Source organism: Chelonoidis abingdonii, chromosome 13 (assembly GCF_003597395.2).
Source record: "Chelonoidis abingdonii isolate Lonesome George chromosome 13, CheloAbing_2.0, whole genome shotgun sequence".
Taxonomy (NCBI): Eukaryota; Metazoa; Chordata; order Testudines; family Testudinidae; genus Chelonoidis; species Chelonoidis abingdonii.
This window is the reverse complement of record NC_133781.1, coordinates 1,524,910-1,552,751: the sequence shown is the minus strand read 5'-3', so window position 1 is coordinate 1,552,751 and position 27,842 is coordinate 1,524,910. Positions and strand designations below refer to the sequence as shown.

General features: G+C 48.9%; 1 protein-coding gene and 1 long non-coding RNA gene across 7 annotated transcripts; one reads left to right on the top strand and one right to left on the bottom strand.

Moving 5' to 3' along the window:
* Positions 1 to 447: 447 nt before the first annotated feature.
* On the bottom strand, positions 448 to 25,148 carry ZNF692 (zinc finger protein 692). 6 transcript variants are annotated; one of them, XM_075071961.1, is made up of 12 exons: positions 24,264 to 25,148; positions 22,778 to 22,989; positions 22,245 to 22,276; positions 18,222 to 18,716; positions 16,604 to 16,667; positions 16,081 to 16,221; positions 14,417 to 14,545; positions 4,761 to 4,823; positions 3,808 to 3,886; positions 2,955 to 3,069; positions 2,337 to 2,436; positions 448 to 1,284 (listed from the first exon to the last, which is right to left on the bottom strand). In XM_075071961.1, exons 1-12 carry the CDS (start codon positions 24,831 to 24,833, stop codon positions 963 to 965), a joined length of 2,322 nt encoding a protein of 773 aa, XP_074928062.1. In that variant the 5' UTR covers positions 24,834 to 25,148; the 3' UTR covers positions 448 to 962. The 6 variants fall into 6 exon arrangements, with proteins under 6 accessions (XP_074928062.1, XP_032627014.2, XP_074928063.1 ...); XM_032771123.2 differs by having other exon boundaries at positions 16,604 to 16,652; XM_075071962.1 differs by having other exon boundaries at positions 24,444 to 25,148.
* On the top strand, positions 24,014 to 27,842 carry LOC142047689 (uncharacterized). The gene is made up of 2 exons (XR_012656965.1): positions 24,014 to 24,189; positions 26,346 to 27,842. It is a non-coding gene; the product is annotated as an uncharacterized LOC142047689 (long non-coding RNA).

The window sequence follows — 27,842 nt, the reverse complement described above, 5'->3', positions numbered from 1 at the left end:
TGAAATCCACAGACTTTAGGAGTCTAAATACCCTTGAAGATCTTGCCCTTAATCTCTCTGTGATATGATCTCCCATGTAAAAAGATAGGATCAGAATCCTTACTGTCTGTTTTGTCTATTTACACTGGGAGCTCTTCAGGGTAGAGACTTTCTCACAGTGCATGCAGGCAGCTCTCAACACAATGGGCTCACAGTCTCCGTTAGGACGCCAAGATTCTGCTCTAATACAAAGACCATGACACTAGCAGGCTTTTCCGCAGCTGGACGGGGGATGGCTGCAGATCTTGCAGTCACTGGAGCTACACCAATCTGGGAGATAGGGAGGGAAACGGCAGCAGAAGCTGTGGCCATTGGGATGAAGGCAGGCTCACCTACCCTTGCCCCGTTCCACCCAAGCTTGCAGAACCAGCAGCACCATGAGAGAAGATGCTCTCCCTGCCCCAGTCATTAAACAAAATAATTCTTTATTGAGGATTTGTCCAAACCCCCCAAGCCGAGAGTAGCAAAACTGAGGCCTTTTCCTGGGGAGGGCGAACCTCAGGATCTTTCTTCAGAGTTCTCCTGCCCCAGAGAAAGTGAGACCCTTTGCCTGGTGTCACAGTCCTCTTGGCCCACAGAGTCTGCGCTCTACTGACTGTGGTGCAGGGAGGCTGTGCATGGCTACGGGGGTTTGCTTCCCTGTCCCCATACTCTCTGTGCCTGGGCAGGATTTCAGATCTGCCACTACCGTCTCCTGCCATGGTTCAGTCATTATCCCCACCCCTCTGCTAAGTGCTTTATGTCCCACTCTTAGCAGAATCCAGCTGGAAGGCAGGATCCTGCTGGGATCATCTCTGCCAACATCCCCCGTGGCTCAGCCCCAAGCGCTGGTCAGACCCAGATCCCGCTCGATGTGGCCCGTTACTCAGCAGAGGCTGTGATGGAGGACACCGGCCTTTCCACCTTCTCCATCTTGGAATGGCTCAGTCCAGGGATCTCCAGTTGCTCTGTGACAAGTGGGCATGGCCCTCTGGGTGGTCCTCGGTTGGTGTCTCCTCAGCGAGGGTGGGGGGTGGGGATGGTGCGTCCTGGTGGGCGGGTTCTGGCACTTCCGGCGTGGGCTGGGCCAGGCCAGCAGCCACCTCGAGATGGCTCTTGCTCTTGTGCGCAGTGACGTTGTCCTTCTTTTCAAACTTCTTGCCACAGATGTCGCAGGAGAACTGGTAGAAGGAGTCGGCGTCATGCTTCTTCATGTGCCAGTTGAGGGAGGCCTTCTGACGGCAGGTGAAGCCGCAGATCTCACACCTGTGGGTGGGGAAGGGGATCAAGAGGAGAGTGTGGAGAAAGCGGGGCAGGGAATCAGAGAGAAAGCTCAGAGAGGGATGCACATAGGATACAGGAACTGCCAGGCTGGATCAGATTCAAAGCCCATCTGGCCCCTTATCCTGTCTCTGACATAGCTCAGCACAAGATGCTTCAGAAGAAGGTGTAAGAATCTCGCAGTGGCTAATGTGGGCTAATCTGGCCCACACGTTAGGTCTGGTCCAGGACTCTAATAGTTAGAGAACTGGCTTAAAACCTAATCTCCCTTCCAAAATTATTGTTGTTCATTATGGTCATATTTTTGTTTCCACATAGATGTCGAATCCCTGTCTGGAATCTCACTAAATCTTTGGCCTCAGCAATTTCCTGTGGCAATGAGTTCAGCGGGCTAATTCAGTACTCCCCAAACTTTTGAGGATCATGCCCTCCCTTACCTCTGTCCGTGCACCGCCATGTCCTCCCTGGAGCCTGGGTTGGAGTGGTGCCATGGCTTGGGAAGGGGAGAAGTGGCATGGACAGCAGAAGGGGACCGAGGCTGGCGGTGGGGGTGGGGCTGGGAGTGGGGCTGTGGCCAAGGGTCGAGGTTGGGAACAGATGTGGGAGTGGACCCACAGCTGAGCTGCGGGAGTGGGGGGGGGAGAAGGCTAGCACCCAGGCCTGCAGCCAGGTGCGGCTCTGTTCCCGGCCTCACCCCCAGCCTTGGCCCTGGGTTGGGAATAGAGCCGCAGCCAGAGACTGAGGCTGGGGATGGATGCGGGTGGGAAGCAGCTCTGCGTTGAGGCTGGGGATGGGGCCAGGCGCGGGGCTGGGAGCTGGGAATGGGACCGAAGCAGAGCTAGGGGCAGGGGGAGAGGCCTCGTCTGGGGTTAGTTAGGAAGAGGGCCCGGACAGCCCTAGGGACTGTGTCCTCCAGAACTGGATTGATGGCACCTGATCAGCCATTTCCACGTTTGGCTACTCAGTGCTGCGATTCTTAGGGACACAGAGGAAGAGACCCCAAGTTACAGAGCAAGCCAGCTGGGTTTGCTACTTACTGTATAGGTTTCTCCCCCGTGTGGATGCGTCTGTGGATGATCAAGTTGCTGCTGGTGCGGAAGGGGCGGGCGCAGTACTCACAGATGTAATCCCGTTTGTCTGCAGGGGGAAGGAGAGTGGGTTACTGGCTGCAGTGGCCAGTGGGATGTAGGGCAGGGCATTTTACCCAGGTGGAAGCAAAGGTAGGGACGAGAGAAGGGCAGTAGGTCCAGGGGTCGAGAAGCAGTGGGGTGGTAGAGCAGATATTGGTAGTGAATCCAGGCAGGTTGGGACTGAGTGGCCTGGGGAGGGGGGGGGGGGGGGTGGAGGAGAGAGAAAGAGAGAGAGAGAGAGAAGCCCAGGGCTGGGAGCTGTGGGGCTGGATTGACAGGCACGGCTGAGGGCTGCGCATGTGTGTAGGAGCCTACGGCTGGGGCTGAAGGGGAGCTGTGGGGCTGGATTGAGCGATCATGGCAGGGGTTTGTGTGTGTGTAGGAGCCACAGACTGGGACAGAAGCCCTGTGGATCCGGATTGAGGGGCCCTCAGAGAGCTTTGTGTGTGCTGAGTTGAGGGGGAGCCCAGCACTGTAGAAGGCAGGTGCTTTGAGACTTTAGCCCCTGTGCTCAGGCACACTGACCGCTGTGCAGCTTCTCGTGCTCCTTCAGATGTTTCTTGAAGTTGAAGGACTTGCTGCAGCTGGGCTCAGAGCAGGTGAAGGTCTTCTGGTGCACGTGCTGGTATTTCCTGTGGTGCTGCCGTTTGGGGGTGGGAGGGAAACAGAGGGTAGGGTCAGCTGCCGCCCAGAAACCCTACAGTCTGTCCTCCCTGGTTCATTCCTAACTGAACGCCCTCCCACAGAACTGGGAGTCAGAGGGAATGCTTGATTTGGCTTTGGGGCTGGAACAGCAGCCCCAATACAGGGGGACTCCCTAATGCCACTTGGCTCTCTCTGTGGGATGACAGAGGGAAGCCATATTTCTATGGCCCAGTCCACCCCCAGCTTTTTTGTGGAGGCTGCAGCAAAGGCGGCTGATTGGATCATGTTCCAAAGTTGACTGCAATCAGTGGGAATCTCACCATGGATGTCGATCAGCTTTGGGTCAGGGCCTTAGCCCTGATATAGAATCTTGTCCTGCTGGGAACTGAGGACACACAGACTAGTTTCACTGAACGGCCAGTCAGATGGGAGCGACTGGGGTATATATGAAAGCTCCTATTTGGGCCAGGGATTGAAATGGGGATGTCCAGAATTAAATGCATGAGTAGCTACAGCTTGAACTATTGTAAAACCATTGAAGACTCATATTCTCAAGCACAGAGAGGGACCTGTAACTTAGGTTCATCGGTGGGTCACACTGAACTGACTGTCACATCCGCATTTGGGCTGATGCCAGGACCATAATGGTATTAGGCCATTTATCCCAACGGGGACCAGGCAGTGCCTGGGGGCAGGGCCGGTGCCCCTCCCCCCAGGTCACCATGTCACTCACATTCAGGTACTGGCGGTTGGAGAAGATCTTGCCGCAGCCCTCGAAGTCACACAGGAGCATCTCGCGCTTGGTTGCCTTCCTGCAGAGAGAAGGGGGTGACGATCTTGCAGGTTATTGATGGAGCCAGAATGCAGTTCACCAGCCACTTGGTTCTCAAACCCTTCCTCATAGACCTTCCCTCTGTCCTCTCCTCTCCATCGCCCCGCTGCAGGGGCAAGAGCCGTGTCCTCTGCAGCCACCTCCCTGGATCTTTCCCTGCTCACCAGCTGCCTTCGTCACCTTTCCTCTATGACTTGTGATGTTTAGATAAAGCCCCCTTCATCTTCCTGCCTCACTGACTCTCCATCTCCTTTCCAACCCCTTTTCTCCCATCTGTGCCCATCTGCTCTGGTCTCTCGATTAGCTGTGTAAAGTATTGGGGGTGGTGTGGTGGAGAGATTGGACAAAGCACATCACTAGCAATGGGGAAGGTGTGCGGATGGGGGTGCTAAGGGGTGGGTCACACGCCCAGTGGAAGATGCCAACTGATGGGAGCGATGGGGATGTGAGAAATGCCAGGGAGTATCACTAGGCTGTGAGCGTATGCAGGGACAGAGAGGGGTGGTTGCAAGGGGGAATGGACAGGAGACCAAATGGCAAGAGGACTGCCCATCATTGGGGCCACTGAAAAGTACAGCAGGTTAACAGGCTCTGGGGTTAATGGGGTTTTTCCTCCCCTCTAAGTCCAACTGGAATGGCACTGCCACCCCTACCAGGAGGCCAATCCAGACAGAGAGGGAGACCCTGCCCCTCCCCAACTACTCCCCTTCACAGGAGGCACCACCAGTCGCTCAGTGGAGTGCGGAGTCCAGCCATGGGGAGCAGGGATACCAAGGACTGGTCTGCAGCCCAGCTCTGCTACCGTAAGGGCTCTAGGGCAGGGCAGGGGCCAGGGTCCCAGGCCAGGGTCCTACCTGATTCTCTTGGGGCCGATCTGGGCCAAATCCTTGTTGCTTGACTGTCCCCGCTTCTTGCGGCTGGAAAGGAAGAAACATACTGACTGGGTGCTCCCAGAGAGGAGCCTGCGTTTTCCTTTTCCATACAGCCTTCTCCATCTCCATCTCCCTCATCGCCTCACTGCGAGAAGACATAGGAGATGAAGGCTGCCTGACCTTCTCTGGGGCAGGGATCTCCAGCTACCAGCCTCTTACAGAAAGGGCTTCTGGTGCCTGGTCTCATGTAGGTGGCAGAATCCAAGGGTGCCCAATAGCCCCTTCTCAGGACTCATGTGACCTCAGCACAGGAAGACAAAGGGTCCCAAGTCCTTTTTCTAGCAAGCACCAGATGAGGGTTGGAAAGGGATCCAGAGCATTCGGCCAGCTCAATGCCCTCCAGAGAGGCAGCAGGAGTCCTTTCCCCCTTTGTTCACCTCAGACACCCAAGTCCTCCTTATGAGATCAGGCTTCTTGCCAAAGCTCCAGATTGCCCCAAATGAGAGCATCCCTGGGCTCCTGGGGAAGTCCGGTCAATCCTGCCAAAAAGCCACAGAGCCCGTGGCCCTGAGTGACAGGGTTTCATTGCAAACACCTCTGCATCTGAGAGTGCAGGATGGCTCTGGTCTGCCCTGGATCTCAAGGACCCAAAGCAAACCCTGGTCAAAGGAGAATTCAGGGTGGTCACCCTAAGATTGCTCAGATATCTGCCTGGACCTCCAAGCCTCACTGACCCTCACATGGACACAGCGACACCTCCCAGGCACGGGGAAGAGCCGCAGTTTGGCCCAGCACTACACATTTCATGTCTTGAAGGTCAGGTTGGTGTAGAGGCCAGTGCTCAGATCCTCAAAGATCTTTAAATGCCTAAGTCCCATTGAAATCAATGGGAGACATGCACCGAAATATTTCGGAGGATGTTTCCCTGGACCGCTAGGCTGGGTACACACCCCCATCTTTCTGATGAAGGGTACCCCTGTGAAAGGATACAGGACTTTTTCTCCAGCTCACTCCAGGCTGCTGGAGTCACTAGCGTTCAAAAGTTAAAGCTTTACACAGTAGAACCTAAAAGTTACAAACACCTTGGGAACGGAGGTTGTACGTAACTCTGAAATGTCCGTAACTCTGAACAAAACGTTATGGTCCTTTCAAAAGTTTACAAGTGAACACTGGGTTAATGCAGCTTTGAAACTTTACTATGCAGAAGAAAATGCTGCTTTCCATTTATTTTTTTTAACGGTTTATGTTTAATACAGTACTGTCCTGTATTTCCTTTTTTTAGGCTCTACTGCGGCCTGATTGCGTACTTCCGGTGCCAAATGAGGTGACTGGTCAGTTCATAACTCTGGTGTTTATAACTTGCAGATTCTACTGTAACTATAAAAACACAAAATCAACATCATGTCACAATATATAAATTGCTTTAAATTAAACTCTAAAATGTTCTCAGGCAGCATTTTTCATACTTTGCCTTTCTGTAAATTTTCATTGGATTTTTTTTGTTGGTTTGTGTGCATGTATGATTAAATGGAAGTTTATTGATATTGAACAATAAAAATCTAATTTTTCCAAGCCTAAATATACAGCAGATACAGTGCTAAATACAGCTGAGCTCAATGCTTTCCTGCCCCATGAGAGGGTCCAAGACTCACCAGATAGCGAGCTAGCAGAGGACAACTTGCACAATGTTACAATCATTGGGTTTCTGTTGTCATAGTGATAGCACATTTCCACACAGCACATAGTGATAGCACATAACCTCTTTGTCTGGCATCCAAAAAATATTACACACTGCAAGATCCTACATGTATGTGTCTAACATTAGAAGGAAAAAAAATTGTACAACACTATATTTAGAAATAGCATGTGTTCATACAGTTAAGAGACTGCACTGGAAAATAGTTGCACAAGAGGGCAGAGTTAAGGTTACATGTGCAGCCTTTAACATTTGCCTGACTTGTGAGCACTCGTGGTCATGTATTTCCAGAGGTGATGAGCACAGCCTGCTCCCCTGAATTTCAACTAGAATCTCAAGTGCTCAGTGCTTCTGAAAATTAGGCCTTAGTGGTCAGTTTTTCAAGAGGACTCAGTAGCTCCCGAGCCCCTGATGAACATCTTGAACATTGGCCATAACTGTGTAACCAATACCATTCTCCTAATGGCTTTTTTGGTATCAAATTTCCCAATTTTTAATTAAAGTAAAAAGATGGTCAAAACAATAAGATTGAAGGAGAAAGCATCACTCTACAATTTCAAAGGTCTGACGGTTTGTAATAAACAGAAAATTTAAGACCTACAGTGCAGTGTGGACGTATTTGGTAAGATACCCCCTGAATGCGGTCATCCTAGGGTTCCAAGGCACTATGGTAATATAAATAATAATGAAATGATAATAAGACTTGACTAGGTCAGTAGAACCAAGCTGCTCTTGAATAAGTACATCGTTTGTATGACAAAAATAAAGAGCATTAAAAACCTTTAGAAAAATCCACTCTGGTCACTAAATAAGAGGGCAAATGATTTTATTACTGTACTGTTTGACAGTTATTTTAAATACCTACTCCCCACCGCACAAAATAACTACAGGTTGGCATCATTTATAGTGTGAATAAATGCAATTATCCTATGTTACAAACATGATTAAATTTTATTATTTATCAACAAAAAAAAGTCCTTAAACACACTGTATTGCAAAAAGGCATAATACAATTAAGAAAAAAGGATATAATCGTAATTACATTAATGTAATATTTTTAAACATAGACAAAGTTTGGTCACATACACCTAAGTTTCAGAGTGGTAGCCTAACACAGTCTGCATCAGCAAAAAGATTGAGTAGTACTTGTGGCACCTTAGAGACGAACATTTATTTGAGCATAAGCTTTTGTGGGCTAAAACCCACTTAATCAGATGCATGAAGTGGAAAATACAGTAGGAAGATATATATAAATCGAAAACATGAAAAAATGGGTGTTGCCATACTAACTATAAAGAGACTAATCAATTAAGGTGGACTATTATCAGCAGTTAGTTTAACTTCTGTGCCAGGGAAGATAATGGAGCAAGTAATTAAAGAAATCATCTGCAAACACTTGGAAGGTGGTAAGGTGATAGGGAATAGCCAGCATGGATTGTAAAGAACAAATCATGTGCAAACCAATTCTATAGTTTTCATTTGATAGGATAATGAGTCTGTGGATAAGGGAGAAGGCGGTGGATGTCGTATCAGCTAGACTTCAATGAGGCATTTGATACGCCTCGCATGATATCCTTATTGACAAACTAGGCAAATACAATTAGATGGCCCCCTACCCTTATAAGGTGGGTGCAATAACGGCTGGAACACGTATCAAGAAAGTGCTTATTAAATAGCTCCCAATTCTGCTGGAAAGGTATAACAAGTGGGTTTCCGCAGGGGTCTGTTTTGGGAACTGGTTCTGTGTCAATATCTTCATCAACGACTTAGATGTTGCCATAGGAAAGTACGCTTATTAAGTTTGCCGATGATTACCAAACTGGGAGGGATTGCCAACTGCTTTGGAGACAAGGGTCAAAACTTCAAAAATGATCGGGACAAATTGGAGAAATGGTTCTGAGGTAAACCGGAGAATGTCAATAAAGAACAATCAAAGTGCTCCACTTAGACAGAAACAAATCAAGTTTCACACATACAGAAGGGAAAAAAGCTGTCTAGGAAGAGTATGGCAGAAAAGATCTAGGGGTCATAGTGGATCACAAGCACATACATATCAACATGTGAACTCATTGCACAAAAAGAAAAACCTGGATTCTGGGATGCATTAATGGTGTGTTGTAAAACAAGACACAAGAATGTCCTTCTTCCGCTCTATCTCTGCGCTGGTGTAGGCCTCAACTGGATATTTGTGTCCAATTCTGGCACTGCATTTCAAGAAAGATGTGGAGAACTGGAGAGTGGTCAGAGAGAGCGAACAAGAATGATTAATAGGTCTTGAGGACCACTACTATGAAGGAAGGCTTAAAGAATTGGCGTTATATTAGTTGGAAAAGAGAAACTGAGAGGGAAACATGTTTTCAGTATCTAAAAGGGGTCATCAGAGGGGAGAAAATTGTTCACCCTTAAGCCTCTAAGAATAGAACAAGAAGCAATGGGCTTAAACTGCCGCAAGAGAGATATTTAGGTTTGACATTAGGAAAAAGTTCCTAACTGTCAGGATAGTTAAACACTGGAATAAATTGCCTAGGGAGGTTGTGGAATCTCCCTCTCTGGAGATATTTAAGAGTAGGTTAGATAAATGTCTATCAGGGATGGTCTAGACAGTATTTGGTCCTGCCATGAGCGCAGAGGACTGGACTCGATGACCTCTCGAGGTCCCTTCCAGTCCTAGAGTCTATGAGTCTATGAGCAGGAGAAAAAAAACTTTTGTAGTGATAATCAGTATGGCCCATTTCCAACAGCTGACAAGAAGGTGTGAGTAACAGTGGGAGGAGGGGGGAATTAGCATGGGGAAACAGTTTTTATTTTGTGTAATGACCCATCCACTCCCAGTCTTTATTCATGCCCAATATAATGGTGTCCAGTTTGAAAATTAATTCCAATTCTGCAGTTTCTCACTGGAGTCTGGTTTTGAGGTTTTTTTGTTGGGAGTATTGCGACTTTCAGCTCTGCTATTGAGTGACCAGGGAGGCTGAAGTGTTCTCCGACTGGTTTTTGAATGTTATAATTTTTGATGTCTGATTTGTGTCCATTTATTTTTTTGCATAGAGACTGTCCGGTTTGGCCAATGTACATGGCAGAGGGGCACTGCTGGCACAGATCACATTGCTAGATGTGCAGGTGAACGAGCCTCTGATAGTGCAGCTGATGTGATTAGGTCCTATGATGGTGCCACACTATCAGCTCGTTCACCAGCACATCTAGCAATGTGATCTATGTCATCATGTGCCAGCAATGCCCCTCTGCCATGTACATTGGCCAAACCGGATAGTCTTTATGCAAAAGAATAAACAGACACAAATCAAATGTCTGTGTATATATATCTTCCCACTGTATTTTTCACTGCATGCATCTGATGAAGTAGGTTTTGGCCACCAAAGCTTAGAGACTAATACATTTATTTGAGTATAAGGTGCCACAAGTATTCCTCTTTCTTTATACATTTAAGTTTGATCTAATTTAAAATGTTCTGTCTGCATTATCCACCTTCCAATGTTCATCTTGAAGCCACTTCACTTTTGTTGTTGTTGGACTGTGACAGACTGTCCTGAAAAGAAAAAGCAGTTAGAAAATAGCAAAATTGCCATTTTGGTAAAGAAAATAGATATTACAAGTCACTGATGATCTGCCATTTTTGTTATGTAAGATGTAGGCTATGCAGCTTACTTTGCAAGTTCAAGTTGACGCTGCTCAACACTTTGCAATACTGTATACTGCACACATATTCTCATCAGATTGGGATGACGGTACTTACAGAAGGAGATGAGAGTCGTCTGTGAAGGAACACACACTACAGTATGTGATGTGCTCTTGATGTTCTTTTTCTTGCTCCTCTGATTTTTTTTTTCCTGTCTCCATCTCCCTAGCTGCTGGTATCATAACGGCTACAGAAAAAAACCACGCATCAGCATGTAAGTTATTTGATCCTTTACTTCCTTTAAACCTTAAAGGGACACCATCAACAAGTTCAGTCAATCTTTAAAATGAGTGACAAGTTCAGGTGCTCTACATTTGATTTCAGTGGGAGTCTGAGATCTATCCTACTTAGGCACGTTTGAAAATCCCACTACACACTTACACACCTTTGAAAATTTGGCCCTAAACAGAGTGCTCTCAAATGCACAAAGTAAAGAAACTGAAGGAAAAAGAAAAATTTGTACGGAAATAATCTTTTTATTTCCAGTGATTTTAGAGATTACTTGTAGGTAGAAAGTTTTCAGACACAAGCATGATTTTTGAGTAGATGGTGTCCCTCTAATGGTAATATTAAAATGATGCAAGGAGAGGAAGGGGGAGCACAAATTAAATATATAATTTACCATTATCTTCTGCTGTGCTTCGAAAAATGCCTCCAGAACTTGTTCTCTGCTGGTAGCAAATTGTTACTTAGTTTCAGCAGCCTCTGTAAAACAGACATTAATAGACTTTCAGTATAGAATTGAAGTCACAAAAACATTTAGAAATGAAAAAGGCAGAAGAGCCTTGACTGTGCATGTTAATACTTACTTGGTATGTGTTTGGGTGCATATTTTGGGGCTTCTTTCTCCCATAACCCCCATAAAAAAATATCATCGTGAAGAGATAGCTGAGGATGAAAGACTGTTGACACTTAGTTCAGCTAATTCCAAAGGAAATGCTTTTACACCTCCCTATGTAATAAAAACATTAGAAAGTCTGGAAAGACAGAGTTAGGATCTATAATTAATTCCCTAGTGTTATGTAAGGCTGCAGTTCAACAAGAGACTGAAGCATATGCTTCTTTTTAAGCATATGAGTAAGCCCATTGACTTCTATCGGACTATCCATGTGTTTAAACACAGGCACCATTATCAGCCCTTGTGAATTTACCGAGTCTCGTGATATTTAGTGTTTTTCTTAAAGCCCCGGCTTTAAGAAAAGTGAGCACATGACAATTTTAGCTTTTATTTAGATAAAATGTAAGTTTCTAGCCCTCATGCTTGGAAAAAAAAACAATGAAAATGTGTCCTGAGTGTGACCTAAAGGCTCAGAAACCAGGAGACAAATTTAAAGAACCTATAACTTATTATTAGAAAAATCCAAAACAATCCAAACCAAAAAAAAACCCCAAATCAAATACTCATGATTTTTGAGATGTGACTCATTACTTCTGTACACTTGAGATCAGCAGTACTGACTTTTAAATACTTTGGTGACTTGGAGCCTAATCATTCACTAAGAACCTGACCCAATTCCCAGTGATTTATTGTGAGTCATTCCTCACACCTCAGTGAAGGTTGCATTAGGTTCAGTCACCCAAAGCAATTTCCAACGTCCATCCAATCTTAATTTGGCTTCCTTGGCTCTTCAGAGATTAACTCAACTATCAACATCAGAAGCTAGTATTAAAACCAACATATCTTCTCAGCAATGAGCAGATTTTTAGCATCATTTATCTAGACATTTAATAACATTGGGCTCTTCAAAATCCACAAGGTGGAAATTAAAGCTAGACAAATTCAGATTATTAATAAGGCACATTTTTACAATGAAGGTAATTAACCCTTGGAACAACTTGCCAGGGTTGTGGTATATTCTCCATCACTGGCAATCTTTAAATCAAGATTGGATTTTTTTCTAAAAGCTCTGCTGTAGTGCACACAAGAATTAATTCAGGGAAGTCCTGAATTATGGCCAGTATTATGCAAGAGGTCAGACTAGATGACCACAATGGTCCCTTCTGGCCTTATAATCTAAGAAACAAGACGCTAATGCATACATCATTTTCTGCATGAAAGTATTACAGATTCACACTAGCAGCTTCAGTGAAGAGAACCAGACACTTCATTGCTAAATATTTATCATCATTCTCTGATAAAACCCTATGAAAACTACAGCATTAGTTTACTCCTGGGGGAATTCTGAGCCACTGCGCAAGTGCAGAATTAATGCCCCCTGCAGATATCCCCCCCTCCCCCCCCCCCCCCCCCCCCCCCCCACCCTGGTAGAATAACTGATTCTGACTGGGAGGCTAAGGGAAGCTGCAATTACATCTTTTATCCATCAGGGGCTGATGTGATGCCAGAAGAGAGGGCAACTAGCTCACGTGTCAGAGCAACTAGCCACGGAGGGGGAGTGGACAGAGGCTGCCTTTTTCACAGTGCCCTGCCAGGTGAGGAGACACAGGATATGGAGTGGGGCAGAGCGGGGCACACGGTGCTGCTGGGGGTGTGTGTGTCACACAGATTGAGGTTCTGAAGGGATAGTGTGGGGGACAGATTGGGATGGAAGCACAGGAGCTAGTGCGGTAACAACTTTGAGCCCAGGGCCGAATAGGAGTGGAAGTGCAGGGTCACATGGAGATGGGGGGAGGGAGAGAGAAGGGTGCAAAGACGCATGGGGACATGTGCAGAAACGCATGGCTGAATGGGGAGCGGGAATGCAGGGACATATGGGAACAGAGGCAGATGTGCCTGACTGAATGGGAGAGGCATGGGGGGAGGCGCCCCAACAATTCCGCACCCCCCAAAAAAACCTGTTCCATACTTCTCCCACCCACATCCAGCACCCCTACAGGTTCACTCCCAGGCTCCTTCCCATCAATTACTTCTGTCTCCCTCAGCTCCTTCATTACTCCTGACAGCCCCAAGCCTTTGCGCTGCTTCTCAAGGGTGCGGGAAATACATTTCTATATTGTAGTTTAAATGAATTATCATCAAAGTTCTGTATTAATATGCCCGGTAAATAATATATTTGTCAAAAAACTTTTCCTGAATCTCTTTGCTGCTGTTGTCTGTATTGTTACAGATGTACTTGCTGATAGGTATTTGAAATAAATTACCAAAATAATTGAAACTGGCGTGATTATATTGTATTATTTTGAAAAATAAAATATACAGAATTTTAAAATATTGTGCTCAGAATTTGAAATATTTTGGCGCAAAATTCCCCCAGGATTAACTACGGAAGCCCTATTTAGCCATTTGTCTCTTCCCTGGCGGGCAGGATACTGCAGTACACTATAGTCACTTGTACCACTTGGATAACACAGAGAGGCCATGTTCTAGCCCCACATGGCCAGAGGAGAAATCTCTTTTCGCCAGTGGAACTCTCTCCAGGCAGAGATGGCTCCTGTGGAACCCTCCCTGCACTCTCTGGTGCTGTGCAGGGAGCTCTGATATATCAATCCTGCATTGATGTTTGGGATCTTATGCCAGTGGTATAAGTTAGAGCAGTTAAGGAGCAGAGAGCAGATGGTGCAGGATCAGGGAGCTGCAACTGGTTCCCTGACAGCTCCTTCTGCATTGAATTGAGCTGTGAGCTCCCTCTCTACCTTGACTGTTGTATGTTTGTCTCCTTCACTGTTCCCTAGTTCCATCACTGGCTCCACTGCCACTGAAGTCAATGGAAAGAATCTCTAGTAATGTCAGTGGGTTTTGCTCAGGTCCTCACATGGCTCCCATCATAGTGGCGAAGCATCCTCCACGAGCAGCACTGGCTAGATATACAGAAGTATTCTTCCATCAACCTGGATGCATCTAATCAGGGGCTAGGTTGGCATAGTTATGGCGTTTAGGGGTGAGACATTTTTCACATCCGAGCAATGTAGTCATGTCAATCTACATTTTAAGTGTAGAGCAGGCCTGAGACACCCAGCATGGTGTGGAAGACAGCTCTGTGCTGGGAATTGGCTGCGGTTTGGTCTGGCTGCTATTGCCAGGGGTCTGTAGTTATAGAGCACAAGACAGCCCCATGCACGCCCTCAGGCCTCTAGGTTAGCCAGCATTCAAAAGCTCTGGGGTTGGGAAATGCAGTCACTTCTCAGGTGAGCCCAGAGTCACTTGGATGATTGAGCTGAGATAGACAAACTGACCTCAATCCCTTCCTTCTCACTCACCCACTTCTCACCTTCCTTTCTCCTCTCCCTATGTGCTCAGGCTTCCCCTCCTCACCTAGATTGGCCATCTGCCTCTTCCCCTCTCACCTGGATTGCACTGCCTGCTCCTCAGAGGGGCTGCCATTGGCTGGACTTGTCTCAGTAGGCAGTTGCGCAGCCTTCACAGGTCTCTTGCGGCTCTTGGTCTGGCTTTGATCTCTTTTCAGCTCGGAGTCACTGAATGGACGAAATGGACACAAGAACTGGTTACAACCTGGGAGATGGGGCTCTCTAATGGCAGGTGAAGCTAGACATGGGAAACAGAGGGAGAGCAACCTAATGCCACCAAGGGAGAGGCATGGAGACAAAAAGCATCTCTTCCAAGCCAGCGCTAAAGGAATCAATGTATTATTCCACATTCACATGAAGTTAGAGCTCAGAGTTTAGTCACATAACAGTCAGGGTTAGATTTGTCAGAGCAGCTTTCCTTCTGCAGAGTATGTTTAACAAATGGGTCTCTCGTTCCCAGGATCAGGACAAAGTCGCAAGGAAGCTTGGGAGGAAGGATGGGATTGTGGTTAAGGCACAAGACTGGGTGGCAAAACACCTTGGTTCTGTTCCTAGCTCTGAAACTGACTCACTGCGTAGGTGAAATAAGTGGTCTTTGTCTATCAGATCCCCCTTGTGGCAAGATGGGGAGTTACATGAACTTGGCTCCACCCCCCGATGCTATCACACCCAGCTCTGTGTCTGTCAAGTCCTTGCTACAACCTGACTTCTCCTCAGCAGTCTCTGGCTCCTTCAGGGTGATGGGGAGTCAGAAGTTCCATGGCTCTACTAGGCGTTAGTCAGCCCCAGGTCTCCTGCGTTTAGAACCTTCTTCTCCATAAGCCCCTGGCTGGAGTACGCAGGGGAGCCCTGGCAGGCCCAACTCACCGGGTTCAGCTCAGGGCCCGTTTGGATCAGACAGAACCACTCTTTGTCGGCCCTTTGCTGCTACCTCCTGCCTCTCCCCCTCTGTAGGCTTGCTCCACGTCTCTCTTTCTTTGGAGTGTTAGCCGTTCACCAGCCTGCTAGAGGACAGCTCTCTAGCAGCTGCCTTTCTTCTCAGGAACTCCACTTCTAATTGAGGTCCTTAATTTTTTTTTATCATGGTCAGGTGCTTCCCTGCCTAATTAACTGCCTCTCAGTATCCTTGAGTGAACGTGAGCTGCCTCATTCCCCATTGTGGAGCCTGTAAGAGGTGGGCTGGGGCCCTGAGCCTTCAAAGGGCCATTTACCCTCTGACCATGCAGTGGGCAAATTCCTTCCCCTCCTCTTACCAGTAATGAAAATAAGGTCCCTACCCTGGGGAATTTACAATTCCAGGGCCAGATTCTGATCTCACTCATACAACTCAGAATTAGGAGCATATGCTCTCAGCAGTGGTGTTTATGAGCATCCCAGGGTACCACAGCTGAGTGTGAAATCCGAGTGAGGCCTTAATTATGCCAGCAAAGTGTTGGCAACCACAAAGTAGGGAGGGGGTGGGAAAGGGCAAGCATCCAGGAAAAGCTACAGAGAGAGACACCTTGTTCTGTACGCGCCCTGTGGGTTCCTAGGTTAACTGTTAATGTATGGAAAGTGAAGGGACAGAAGAGCTGGGCTGTGGCATTATGTCAGAAAGAACCTACACAGACTCTTCGTAAAGTGCCAGACTTCAGTCCAGCCTGGCAGCCCTTCAGAGAGCAGTGCAGCCAGCTCCCTCCCAGCCCAGCTCTAGCTTCCCTCACCTTTCCAGTGAGGGGTGGTAATTCTCATCTCGCAGGTCGTCAGTGTAAGTGAGGTCATCTTCTTCAGTGAAGTCTTCATCCTCGTCCTCTTCCTCTTTGGGCTCAGGCACCTCCTCTGGTTTATTCTCCAATCCTGGTGCACTGCAAGAATCAAACGTCAAGAGAGTGGGTTGGAGCCATGGCTCTGAGGGGAAGTCTCTGAGGGCTTTGTGGCTCCTGATCCCATCATCTCTCCTCACAGCCTGATGGCCATCCTGTCTACATATCCCTGTCAGTCACTGGCCTCTCTGCTGAAGCTACTCACAACAGGGCTGATGCATTATAATAGGGATGGGGCAAGACTGCCCCACTGGGAACTGGCTTGAGAACTCAGCAGTTATTTTCATACCGGACACTGTCAGATGGGAGTGACTCTGTGTCATCGCAGTTTTGGGGATACAGGACAGCTCCTCTCTAGTCCCAGGAGCAGGGGATAGGTAAGCACCAGGGACAGATGATAAGGAGAAGAGCCACCATCACTCACCTCTCCGGCTCTATCCCTTCTGTGCCAGCCTCTGCCTCTGCCAGGGGAGCTGTACGGAGAGAAACTAGGTGCAGTCAGTTGAAGGGTGAGACGGAACCATGAAGCTGAGATCTGCAGAGAAGGGATGGGGAAAGAAGGAGCAACCGCAGTGGTGGGGGACAGAGTGCAGGGAAGGTTTGGGAGGAGAGAGGAATGCAGAGTGACAAGGCCTCGAGGAAGGGAACTAAATCGTCATTCAGGGTCTAAACCAACCACTAACAGGCCAGAGGAAGGGGGCTAGGAAGAAACTATAAACAAGTTGTTCCATAATTGTCCAATAGGGAGTTTCTTGGCTCTTCTATGAAGCACCTGATACTGGTCACTGAGGGATAAAGGGCTAGACAGATATGGTCTGATCTGTTCTGGCAGTTTCTGTGTTCCAGCCCTTGTTCCTCCATAGTTGGAGGACACCCACAGCCACCCCTCTCCTCGGGATCTCCAGACTGGACCACTGCCCCATGCCTAACATGGGGCTGTATTTGAAAGTTTCACAGAAAGCAGGATACACCTGCCAACTAGGTCAACAGTGTGAACAGCACAGGATGCCTGCTCTGGTTCCCAATTCGCTCCCAGGACAGATGTGGATCTGAAATGTTCTCCATGGAATCTGGGCCCTCGTCACTAAAAAGACTGTCTCTCTCCCCATGAATCACTCTGCATTCCTCTCTCCTCCCAAACCTTCCCTGCACTCTCTCCCTCACCATTGCGGTTGTTCCTTCCTTCCCTGTCCCTTCTCTGCAGATCTCAGCTTCACGGTAATAGTAAGGCCACGTCCTCACTTCAAGCATCACCAAGCCAGTGACCTGGATGGTTACAACACAGTTAAAAGACGCAGCAAAGAGGAGACCTACCCACATTCCTGGAACTTAATGAAAACCTTGCGGGCCACTGGGACTCAGTGACCAACCCTTGTTCCTGTAACTGATTTAAATCTCTGAACCATCCAAGGCTTCAGCCTGGTTTTAGGGTAGATGCTTAGTCCCCAAGCTGCAGTTTGATGGAGTCTGGGATGCACATGATGGGAACATTTGAGTGTTGGGGTCTGGCAAGGGGGGTCCCCTTCCTCTTCAACTCATTTCTCTCTTGACTCGAAAGGGCCTGAATCTGCAGACAGTCAGGGCCTGGTGTCACGCTCCTGTACTGTCGAGAGCTGGGGGTGAATGTAAGGGGATAGGTACTAGTTTAGAAGAGGGTGGTTATTATTACGGGATCCCTACCATTACTGTGGATGGAACTAAGACTCATGGGTTGCTCGTTTGCTTAACAGAGTCCAGCTGATCCCCTTCAGAGAGGGAGGAGGTGGTATGGGGTGGAGAAAGGGCTATTTGAACTTGTATTTCCAATGTACAGGGGGAGCTGGCTAGCCTGTACTCTGGGCTGGGAGTGCCATGAGGGATTTGGAGTTAACAGGGGCACAAGAAATCAAGGGCCAGTGGAGAGAGGGAGGTGGAATCCCAGTTTTGGCTGGACTGGAGAAGGCTGTGGGGCCCTGGGAAAGGGAAGGCTGGTCAGCTGCATCCATCATGCCACCCCATGCTTGCATGGGTGTCTGGGATCGGGGGTCTGCTCACTGCCTCACCTGCATCAGTGTCAGTGCTCTCTGCTCCTAGCTCTCCGCTGTGGTCCATGCTGCTGGTGGATGATGGAGCTGCCATTCTCTCCACCACCCCACTGTCCCCGAGGGGGTTGCGCTCCACCTTAACTATCATCCCAGAGGAGTCCTGGGCAAGTGCTGCCCTGCGGAGTGAGCGCCTGCAGCTGGTAACTGGAGAAGGTGGTAGGATGGGCCCTGATCTAGCCCCTCTGTCCTTCTTGCGCTGTGAGGCAGCTTTGCCGGGCTGTGAACTACCTCCTGGTGGGGCACAGCCCTGCTCTTCCGGTGCAGGGGGGCCCCAGGAGAAGGTGTGTCCAGCCATGCACTCCCACACTAGATTCCCTGGGGTCCCCTTGTCGCCTGGTGAGGGGGTCTTCACATTGGGGATCAAGCTGCACTCCTGGCTGTGAACGTGAGACAGGACGACCAGGCGTTGCAGGGCATCTGTGGCGAAGGCGCTGGGATCTGAGCCACCCTGCCCTGGGGGAGAGAGAGGGAAACCACATGTAAACCACAGTGTGCCCCAAGCACCATATAACCTGTCCATCCCTGCCTATAACCCAAGCACCCACAGGGGACACTGCACCATCCTAACATTTACCTCAACCTCTCCATATAATCCTACACCTCTGGGGGAGCCACAGCACCCTCCCCTCCTCCCCATAACCCAAATTCCTGGTCATGTGACTCTAAGCACCCCTGTATTCATACACTGTACACTACTGGAATAGCCTTTGTACAACATATGCCTTATGAGGTATCATTTGAAAACTAATAACTCACTGATCATTAATATTCTTGCATGATGTAGGGACGCAATGTGCGTTAAGAGTTATGGATATAGACTAGAACTGTGAGTAAAGTATGTTTAAATGAGACCAGCAGCCAGGCTGTCGGGGAGAGACAATGAAGGTCCATTTACATATCAAATACTCAAAGCTATCAAGCTAACAAGTGGAGGAAGAGACAGCATGGGGTCTATGCCCCAACACGGCAGAGAAGCTTGGTCCAGGTTTTACTTCTCAAAAAAAATATTGCAAGTTTACTGGTCTATAAACATGGAGGTAGGAGTGTTTGACCCTCAAGTGATAAGCAATTGAATCAACTGGATTGTATACAATATTACTGTATTAGAAAAGTGCATAGAGTGATGTCTTTTCTGAAAGCCAGTAACACACTGGTAATATCATTGTGAAATGTGTGTACAAACACAATATGAGGAAAATATGGATACTTAATGATATCATGCTTTAAAGCGTGTGGTCAAACAGGGAGAAACAGGCCCCCACCTAGACAGGAGCCAAGGTAGCTATCTCTTTCCAGTATAATTAAGCAAGGTGTGATCAAAAACAATGGAAGCCCTATTTACATAGAAATCATCAGGGGGATGGGAAGTCCACAGGACAGAAAGAACAGCATGAGGTCACTCTGCCTCTTGAGACAAAGTCATTGAACTTTGGAAGATATAAGCAAAGAGAAAAGCCATGTCTGGCATCCATCATTAGACAGATGCAAAGGAACAGAACTCTTACAAGCTGAAAAAGATGTGCCCTTCAACCAAGAGAGGGGTTGAAGTCTCTGGAAACTGAGTATAGGCAAGAAACCTGCTTAGGCAAAAATCTTTCACTCAGGGAGACAAGGAAAGCCAACATCTTGTATTTCTGTGGAAGGCCTGGGAAAGTGAACCACAGTTGTGAAGAAGGAAGCTTGGTGACAAAAATATTTTGAACAAAGCCTGTACCTCGCTAGATTCAGTTTTAGACTTTTCAGTCTGTGTTTTCACTTTTATTTGCTTGTTTCTCTTTCTAACTTTATTCCTTTCACTTGGTATCACTTAACCAATGTCCTGATAATAAACTTGTTTGATTTTTATTATAAACCAGCTCAGTTCTGTTTTCAGGGAAGGGTGTATTTATCCTGGTTAATAAACTGTGATAAACTTTTGTCTCTTCAAAGGAACAAGCTGACCATATTATTTCTCTGAACACTGCAGAGCACATGGTTTTGGGAAAATTCAGGACTGGGAGAGTGGTAGGCTCAACTTGTTGGTTGTAACCAAGGCTGGTGGAAGCCAGAATAGGGCTGTAGACTCGCTGCTGGGGTCAGAGCTGCTGAACCCAGGCAGTCTAGCGCACAGACACTCAGGGTGTAACCTACATACTTGGAGGCTGGTTGTGAGCATCCCAGGCTGTAGGCTACAGCAGCAAAGCACTGTACAGGACCCAGAGTTACAGGGCAAGCAGTGACACAACCCCTTACTGGTCTGGATCTCACCCCAACACCCTTTGACAGTGGTGTAGTCAAAATAAGATTTATACACAGCTTGCTATTTTAACTGAGGTTTGCACTCCAAGCACTAGTAGAATAGTTTTAAGTATTTTTCAAGTGAAAAGGCTGGTGAGACTCAAAGAAAGATTAGTTTTATTGTTTTCTGTTTATTTCAGGGAAGGAAATAGAACAAAGGAAAGCATAAAGATGAGTCACAAGCAGAAAAGGCAGTAGGAGAAAAGAAGCAGATACTGAGCTCACCAAGAAGCAATCAAAAGAGCTGTACGCACAGTGAGGTCTGTCAGCAGCTGATCAGAAGCAAACGGAGCCATAAGGAAGGATGGAGCACCTGCTTCAAACCAGGGGCCAGAGGGGATCCCTTTTTCTCCTACAGAGCATGCTTGTAGGGTGATTGTGAGCATCCCAGGCTGTGCACTGCAAAGCATAGGCGCCGAGTTCTGCTGGCACCAGTGGATGCTCGACCCCGCTCTGACTCCACTCCTTCCCCAAAGTTCCTGCCCCAACTCCGCCCCCTCTCTGCCCCATTCGATTCCTTCCCCAAATCCCTGCCTTGGCCTCGCCTCCTTACCTGAGCGTGTCTGCGTTCCCGCTCCTCCCCCTCCGTCCTGGAGCCTGTTACTCCACGAAACAGCTGTTTTGCAGCAGCAAGCACTGGGATGTGGCGGAGGAGCAGGGGTGTGGGTGCGCTCGGGGAGAAGGAGGAGGTGAGGTGAGGTGGGGAGGGGAGCTTGGCTGCCGGTGGGTGCAGAGCACCCACAAATATTTCCCTGTGGGTGCTCCAGCCCCAGAGCACCCATAGAGTCAGCTCCTATGCTGAAAAGCACAGCAGGACACCCAGGGTTGCAGGGAATGTGGGACACAACCTCTTACTGGTCTGGACTGCACTCTGAACTCCATGACGGGGGGCCACAGCACCACCCTCATATAACCCAATACCCCTGGAGGCCACAGCAATATCCCCCTAATTAATTCTAACCCCCTGTGATAGGCTGTAAGGAGGGTTAAGGAGCAGCTCTGGGCCCTGGAGGCTCAGCTCAGTTTCATCTGCGGGGTGTGCTCACAATGGATGTGGAGCTTGAAAGGGCACTGTGCAGTCTGGGTGGTCAGTGCAAGGGAGCAGACCTTCCCTGGTAGCTTCTGCAGGGATACAGCAGGAGTTCCACACTGCCTGAAGCAGACCTCAATATGGAGCTGCAGGCCACCAACAGAGAGATAGCAGAGTGAGGGTGAGGAACCTCTGGATCCCTTACAGTTGAGTACGTGTTGCAAGTCAATAACCAGGCCCCCATTGGGCCTCAGGAGAGGCAAGGGGTACCGTAGAAGAAACCTAGCAAGCAGACTTAGTGATATCGTTGAACTACCAGCCCCAGGGCCCTGGGTCAGAACCAAGCGGAGCGGTGGGCCTAGGCTCCCCCACTGGCAACCCACAGACTTGAGCTACTAGACGGTACTACCAAACCACAGACTTGAGCCACAAGGGGGTATAGAGACTTAGTGCCCCAAACACAACGCGACCGCCTCCTGCATCACCACTGGGGCTGAAGCACAGTCAACCCCCACCGTGTAATCCTTCTCCCTGACATGACTGTCACTAAAGGGGGGATCCCCCCCCACTGCATCTCCCTTTTTAGAAGGACACTCAAAGCTGCATACCCTTCCCCCCAAGGAGAAGTGTGTGCAGAATCACAGAGACCCCATTTGGGCAGGAGAGGTGCCTACCTGCACTCAGCACGCAGCTCTGGGAAGTATACCTGCAGCAGAGAGAGTGGGGACAGAAGGTGAGAGACTGAGTGAACAGCAAGGGGCAGGCAGGGAACCCTGAAAACACAGATCCTGCACCCCATGGCTGAGCCATTCACCCAGAAAAGGGAACCTGCTCCATGACCTTCATCACTCCACTCCAAAATCTCAACCACCACACGGGACAGGCATCAAGATCAGACGCCAGGGAAATCAGGGGAAAGGACACCCTGGAGCTTGTCAGGGAAAGGGGGGCGGGGGGGATGCTTTGGACAAGAGGAACCTGTGAGGATCTGGGAAGGATGCACAGGGGGTTCTGTGGGGAAATGGGGGTTGTGAGGAGGGTGGGCCCTGTTAGGGGGAGGTAGGCTGTGAAAGAAACCAAGGGTCTCCTATGTCCATTCTACAGAGCCCCCACCACTTCCCCCTCCTCCCATACGACCTCTCTCTCATACCCTGGCACCTGCTGTGGGACCAGTACTCCCATCCCTCCCTCTCCAGTCACTTCTCACCTGTCGATCAGGTACTTGGCTAGTTGGGAGTGCAGGGAGAAGCCCAGCTGCTCCTTGAGCTGGCACCACTGCTCCAGGTGGCCCCCGATGCGGATGCGGCACTTGCTGCGCCGGGCATCCAACTCCTTGCGCTTCTGTTTGCGGATACACTCAGAGGCCCGCTGGCGGCCCTGCTGCCTCTGCTCCATCCTCCCACGAAGGACGCTGCCTGCCTGGGAGCGGGGAGAGAGAGGCTAGGGCGTGAGCTGCAAACCCTTGGGGCTACACAGAGGGAGTGGTGCTGAGAGCCTGTCTGAGGTGCAGTGGGAGGCACACTGAGACAGATACAGGGGGCAGTGAGCCCAACTAGGGCATTACTGGGGGTGAGGAAAGCATCTGAGAACTCAACTAGTGAAGACCGTACCCACCAAAAGAAATAGTATATGGGGTGAGGGACCAAACAAGGTAGAGGGACATCTCAGTAGAGATCCATCAGTCAGGAGAAGGCAAGGGGAATATCCCAGGAAGAAATGGGTCTGAGGGAGGGAAGGAAAGGGGACTATCACATCATTAGGGTGCAGGGGGATGAGAGATTCTCAAAGGCCTCTTCCCTCTCCTGCTGTATTAGTTTGTCTAAAAATAATCAGTTTAATCAATAACATGCAACCTCTTCCCACCAAAGGAGTAAATCAATCTATTAATTCATTGTGCTGTGCCCTTGACTTGCTGCTCCCACCAGTGCATCCCTGGGACCCCCTGTGCCCTGCCCTTCTCACCACATGGGGGACAGTGGGACCCAATGCCCCACTCCAGCTTGCCCCAGTAAAATCCCCTGAAGAGGGCCAGGCCCCACACTCATCCTGTGCCAGTCACCAACTCGACTGCCCAGCAACCTTACAGCCCTAGACCTGCCAGCTCACACTGCCTGCCCCGTCCCTCCCACCAAAACCCCTCCTTAGCTCTGCCCACCACCCTTGTCCCTCCCACCATAGCCCCGCCCCTACTCCTTAGACCCACCTCTGCCCCTCTCATTACAGCCCCGCCCCTTTCCATCAACCTCACCCATGACCCAAGTTCCTCCAATATTCATTAGCCCCATCCCTGCCCCTCCCCTTCTCAGACCACCCCTTGCCCTCCCAACATAGCCCCTCCTCAGCTCCACCCACCATCCCTGTCCCTACCACCATAGCTCCTCCCATTTCCCTCAGCCCTGCCCCTCCCCCATCATAGTCCCTCCGCCCGACTCCCCCTCCCTACCACTGTAGCCCCGCCCCTTTTCCTTAACCCCGCCTCTGCCCCATCAGAGCCCTCTCCTCTATGGCCCCTCCCCCACGGCCCGGATCACCCCTTTCCCTCAAGCCGCGCTTCCAGCCGGGCGCCTCTGGCCAATTAAAGCGAGGCGCGCGGCAGGAGCGGCCGTTGTGCGGGGAGAGGTGTGTGCGCGCGCGCTAATCCCCCTTTGCTCGCCCCCTCCCCAACTGCCTCTTCCGTTTTTCCGTCGCGGTACCTTAAAGCGGGCCCGTCGGGGCAAAGCGCGGGATGGGGGCAGCACCGGGCCCCGCTCCATACCCACCAGCCCGACCCGGCGTCCCCCACCCCTTTCTCCGAGCTCACCCCGAGGAGGGGAGGGCCCACCCTGGGGCCGTGTCCCCTTTAAGAGACAGACCCCTCCTCCCCCATCGCTTACACAGCGCTGGCTCAGACCGTGACAAGATGGCGGCGCACCCCCAACTCCACAGGCTCGGGGAGGAGCGCGCTTGCGCCGCGGATACCTTCCGGCCGATAGAGGGAGAGTGTGGCCCGGTGCATCACGGAAAATGGAGTCCTGCGCACAGGGACTGACGGAATTTGGAGTCTCCGGCTCACTGCCAAAGGGCACCTCGGCTCTCACAGGAGCATCATGGGAGTTACAGCATTTATCCATAGTAGGGTTAGACACTCTTGGCTTTTCCCTTGCCCTGATGATGCATGATGGGAGCTGTAGTCTTGTGCTCGTGGTGCATGATGGGAGCTGTAGTCGCGAGCTACCCCCCCCCCCCATGTAAGAGGGAGCTCTAGTTTTGTGCCTGTGCTGCATGATGGGAACTGTAGTCGTCAGGCTCCCATTCAGTAAGGGACTTAAGCACTTGCCTGACTGGGAGTACAACAGTACTCTTGATTGCAGTGGTGCTGTGCATGCATTCAGGTATACTCTTGGGGGAGTTCTATACCACTGCTGCAGAATTCATGGCCTCTGCAGATCTTTTTGCTTCCCCTACAGAAAAATGACTTCTGACAGGGAAGCTGCAAGAGTGGCTATGTGTCCTTCTGAAGTAGTGCAGTAGGGTGGTTTGGGCACCAGGAGCAGCTGGTAGAGACATAAATCACCTCTGGGGGGCTGAGCTGTGTTGTGTGTGTGAGAGAGAGAGAGACATCTCCCTCTCACTCACTGTTGCAGTATGCTTGATATGCAAGGGCAGGGATTTGGGGGGTGTTTCTGAGGAGGTGGGCGTAGGGCAGGTCCTGTCTCCTCAGATGGAACAGAATGTAGCAGCCTGCCAGCTTAATGAATTCTTCCTGTTGTCTTTGTGAATTCCCCCAGGAGTATAAAACAGGGGTAAACATTTTAAGGTCCTTTACCTTGCCAGGGTAATGTAAAGGACAGTATTGCCTTATAAATGCTTATGGTGCTTTAGTGATTAGAACTGGTCTAAATTTTTGGACTGAAAAAATTTCCTATCAGAATGTGCTTCGTGAACTGTTTGCTACTGACCTTCCTGGAGATGGTTGGTAGCCAATATAAATTGAGTTTGATTCCCCAGCACTCACTTGATTTTCAGTTGCCTATTATGTAACACTGAGCATATGACTTTTTTGTGTTTCTTGACTAATTACTAGAAGTAAAGGGTCAAATCTAGCTACATTACTATCAGACAAAGGGGTCTCGCGATTTCCTCCTATGCTCCCCACTCCCATTTGCCATAAATTGTATTGTAGTTGAAATAAATTACCTATACTATTGAAACCAGCATATTATACTGCATTATTTTGACAAATAAAACATGCAGAATTTTTAATTTTTTGGCAAAGAATTCCCTCAGGAATATTAAGTATCTTCCTGAACTGAGGCCTTAAAGAGCCCAGAAATGCAGTTCAGTGGCCCCATCATCCTCTGTTTAGGAGGATTTTCTGGTCTCAAAAAGGAAACGAAACTGTAGCCTGGTCTGTACCTAAAACTTAAAGGGGCGTTGCTACATGAGCCAAAAAACAAAAAAACCCATGCCTCACTGCTGTGCTTATACTTTTCCCCATAGCCCCTCTCTTCAGTGGAGCAAGAGGCTGGTTGTGGTGCTGGCTTGTGAAGGAAAAGAGGTCAGATTGCATCTTAGTTCTGCCATGGGCTTTCTGAGTGCTCTTGGGCAAATCACTTAGCTTTGGTGTCTCGATTCCCCATCAGAAAGCGGGGATAATAGCACAGCCCTGCCTCAGGGCAGTGTGGTGAGAATAGATAAATGAAAGATTGTGAAAGGCTTGGAGGTTTACTGATGAAATGCCTCTCTAAGAAATAGACATTACTGTAACAAGGTCTTGGTTTCCATGTCCTTTTCAGGAGCCTGACCCTTTGACCTTCAGAGAAGCCTCCGTGAGGTCCCAGGAAGGGGTGAGGTGGTGCAGAAGAGACAGCTATCCCCTGCCCACTGCCATCAATTCTTCTGTACAGAGCAGACAAGCATAAATGGCTCTGTCTGAGTATGTCTACTCTTGAATTGCAGATGTACCTTAGGCCTTGTCTAGACTAGAAAAATTCTACTGATGTAGCAACCAAAAGCTGTGTAAACTAGGAGGGTCTGCCAGGACAGTTATGTTGGCAAACCTTTTCTAGTGTAGACAAAGCCTAAGGCTCCAATCCTGTAATTGAATGATACATTTTATGGCCAGGGACCATTATGATAATGTAGACTGTGAACAAACATGTATTGTTGTCTTTTGAGGGTAGTAGGATTGACTTGGAACCCTGGTTGTTTGAGGGAGTCTTTGAGAGGAGAGGTCAGTTCAGGATGCTCTGGTTTTGGGAGATCAGGGGAGACTGAAGCTGGTGCCTCTGCTGTTTCTTTTTGGGGAAGGGAATAGTTGATGGTGGAAAGGGGCATCCTGTGCGTTTCATAATTTCAAAGGCTTAAAGAAGGATCATTACTATAGGAAATTAAAATCATTTTATAATTGAGCTTCTCTAAGGGCCACTGTGATTGGCTAAAAATCACATCTGAAAAGGACTGCCGAAGGGCATGATGTCACAGAACGGATGACATATCACACTTGGTTTTGCTGGGAAGGGATGTAGCTTTCCATTGGTTAGCATCTGATCAATCAGAAACTGAGGTGTGGTGGGCTTTTTTTCCCTCTTCTGCCAAGGTTTTCAAAGGGCCAGGGGGTTGGCAAGTTTAGTTCATAGTTCTGCTTGATAAGATGAGCCAAACCAAGGCAAGCCAGACTTCATCTGACCAGGCTAGAAAGCTAAGAAAGTAACACAAGAAAAGAGAGGCCAGAAAGACCAGGCAAGCAAATTGCTTGAACACTGTCAGCTGGTGACATGAGTGAGAGTATGAATTCAAGTGAGACCTCCAAGCACTTCAAGGCCAAGGTGTCCTATTCATCCAGGACTGGGTTGCTGCTCCCTGTTAGCCACATGGATAGGATGCTCTGCAGAGGAAACTTTGCAAAGGGTATTGGAGCCACAGCCTTGGTTTATGTGGCTGCAGTTCTTGAATACCTGATCTTCAACATTGTGGATAGGGCTGGCTCCATCACCAAACACCACAATAGGCATCAGATTTCCCCATGGCACCTGAAACTCGCTATCCGAAATGATTTTGAGCTCAACAAGCTGCTGGGTAGAGTCACCAACTATCAGCGCGGGGATGCAGCCAACAACAAGTGTCTGCTTTTCCAGCCCAAAAAAACCAAGGACAGGAAATCCTCCAGAAGAAGGACTGTTCCACCTCCCATCCCTACTGGGTGAGGATTGAGCAAAAGAGAAGGAATCAACTTGATTGCTAATCACTTTTTCAACCCAACAACGGTGATGTAATAAAAGAGGTTAAAGTGC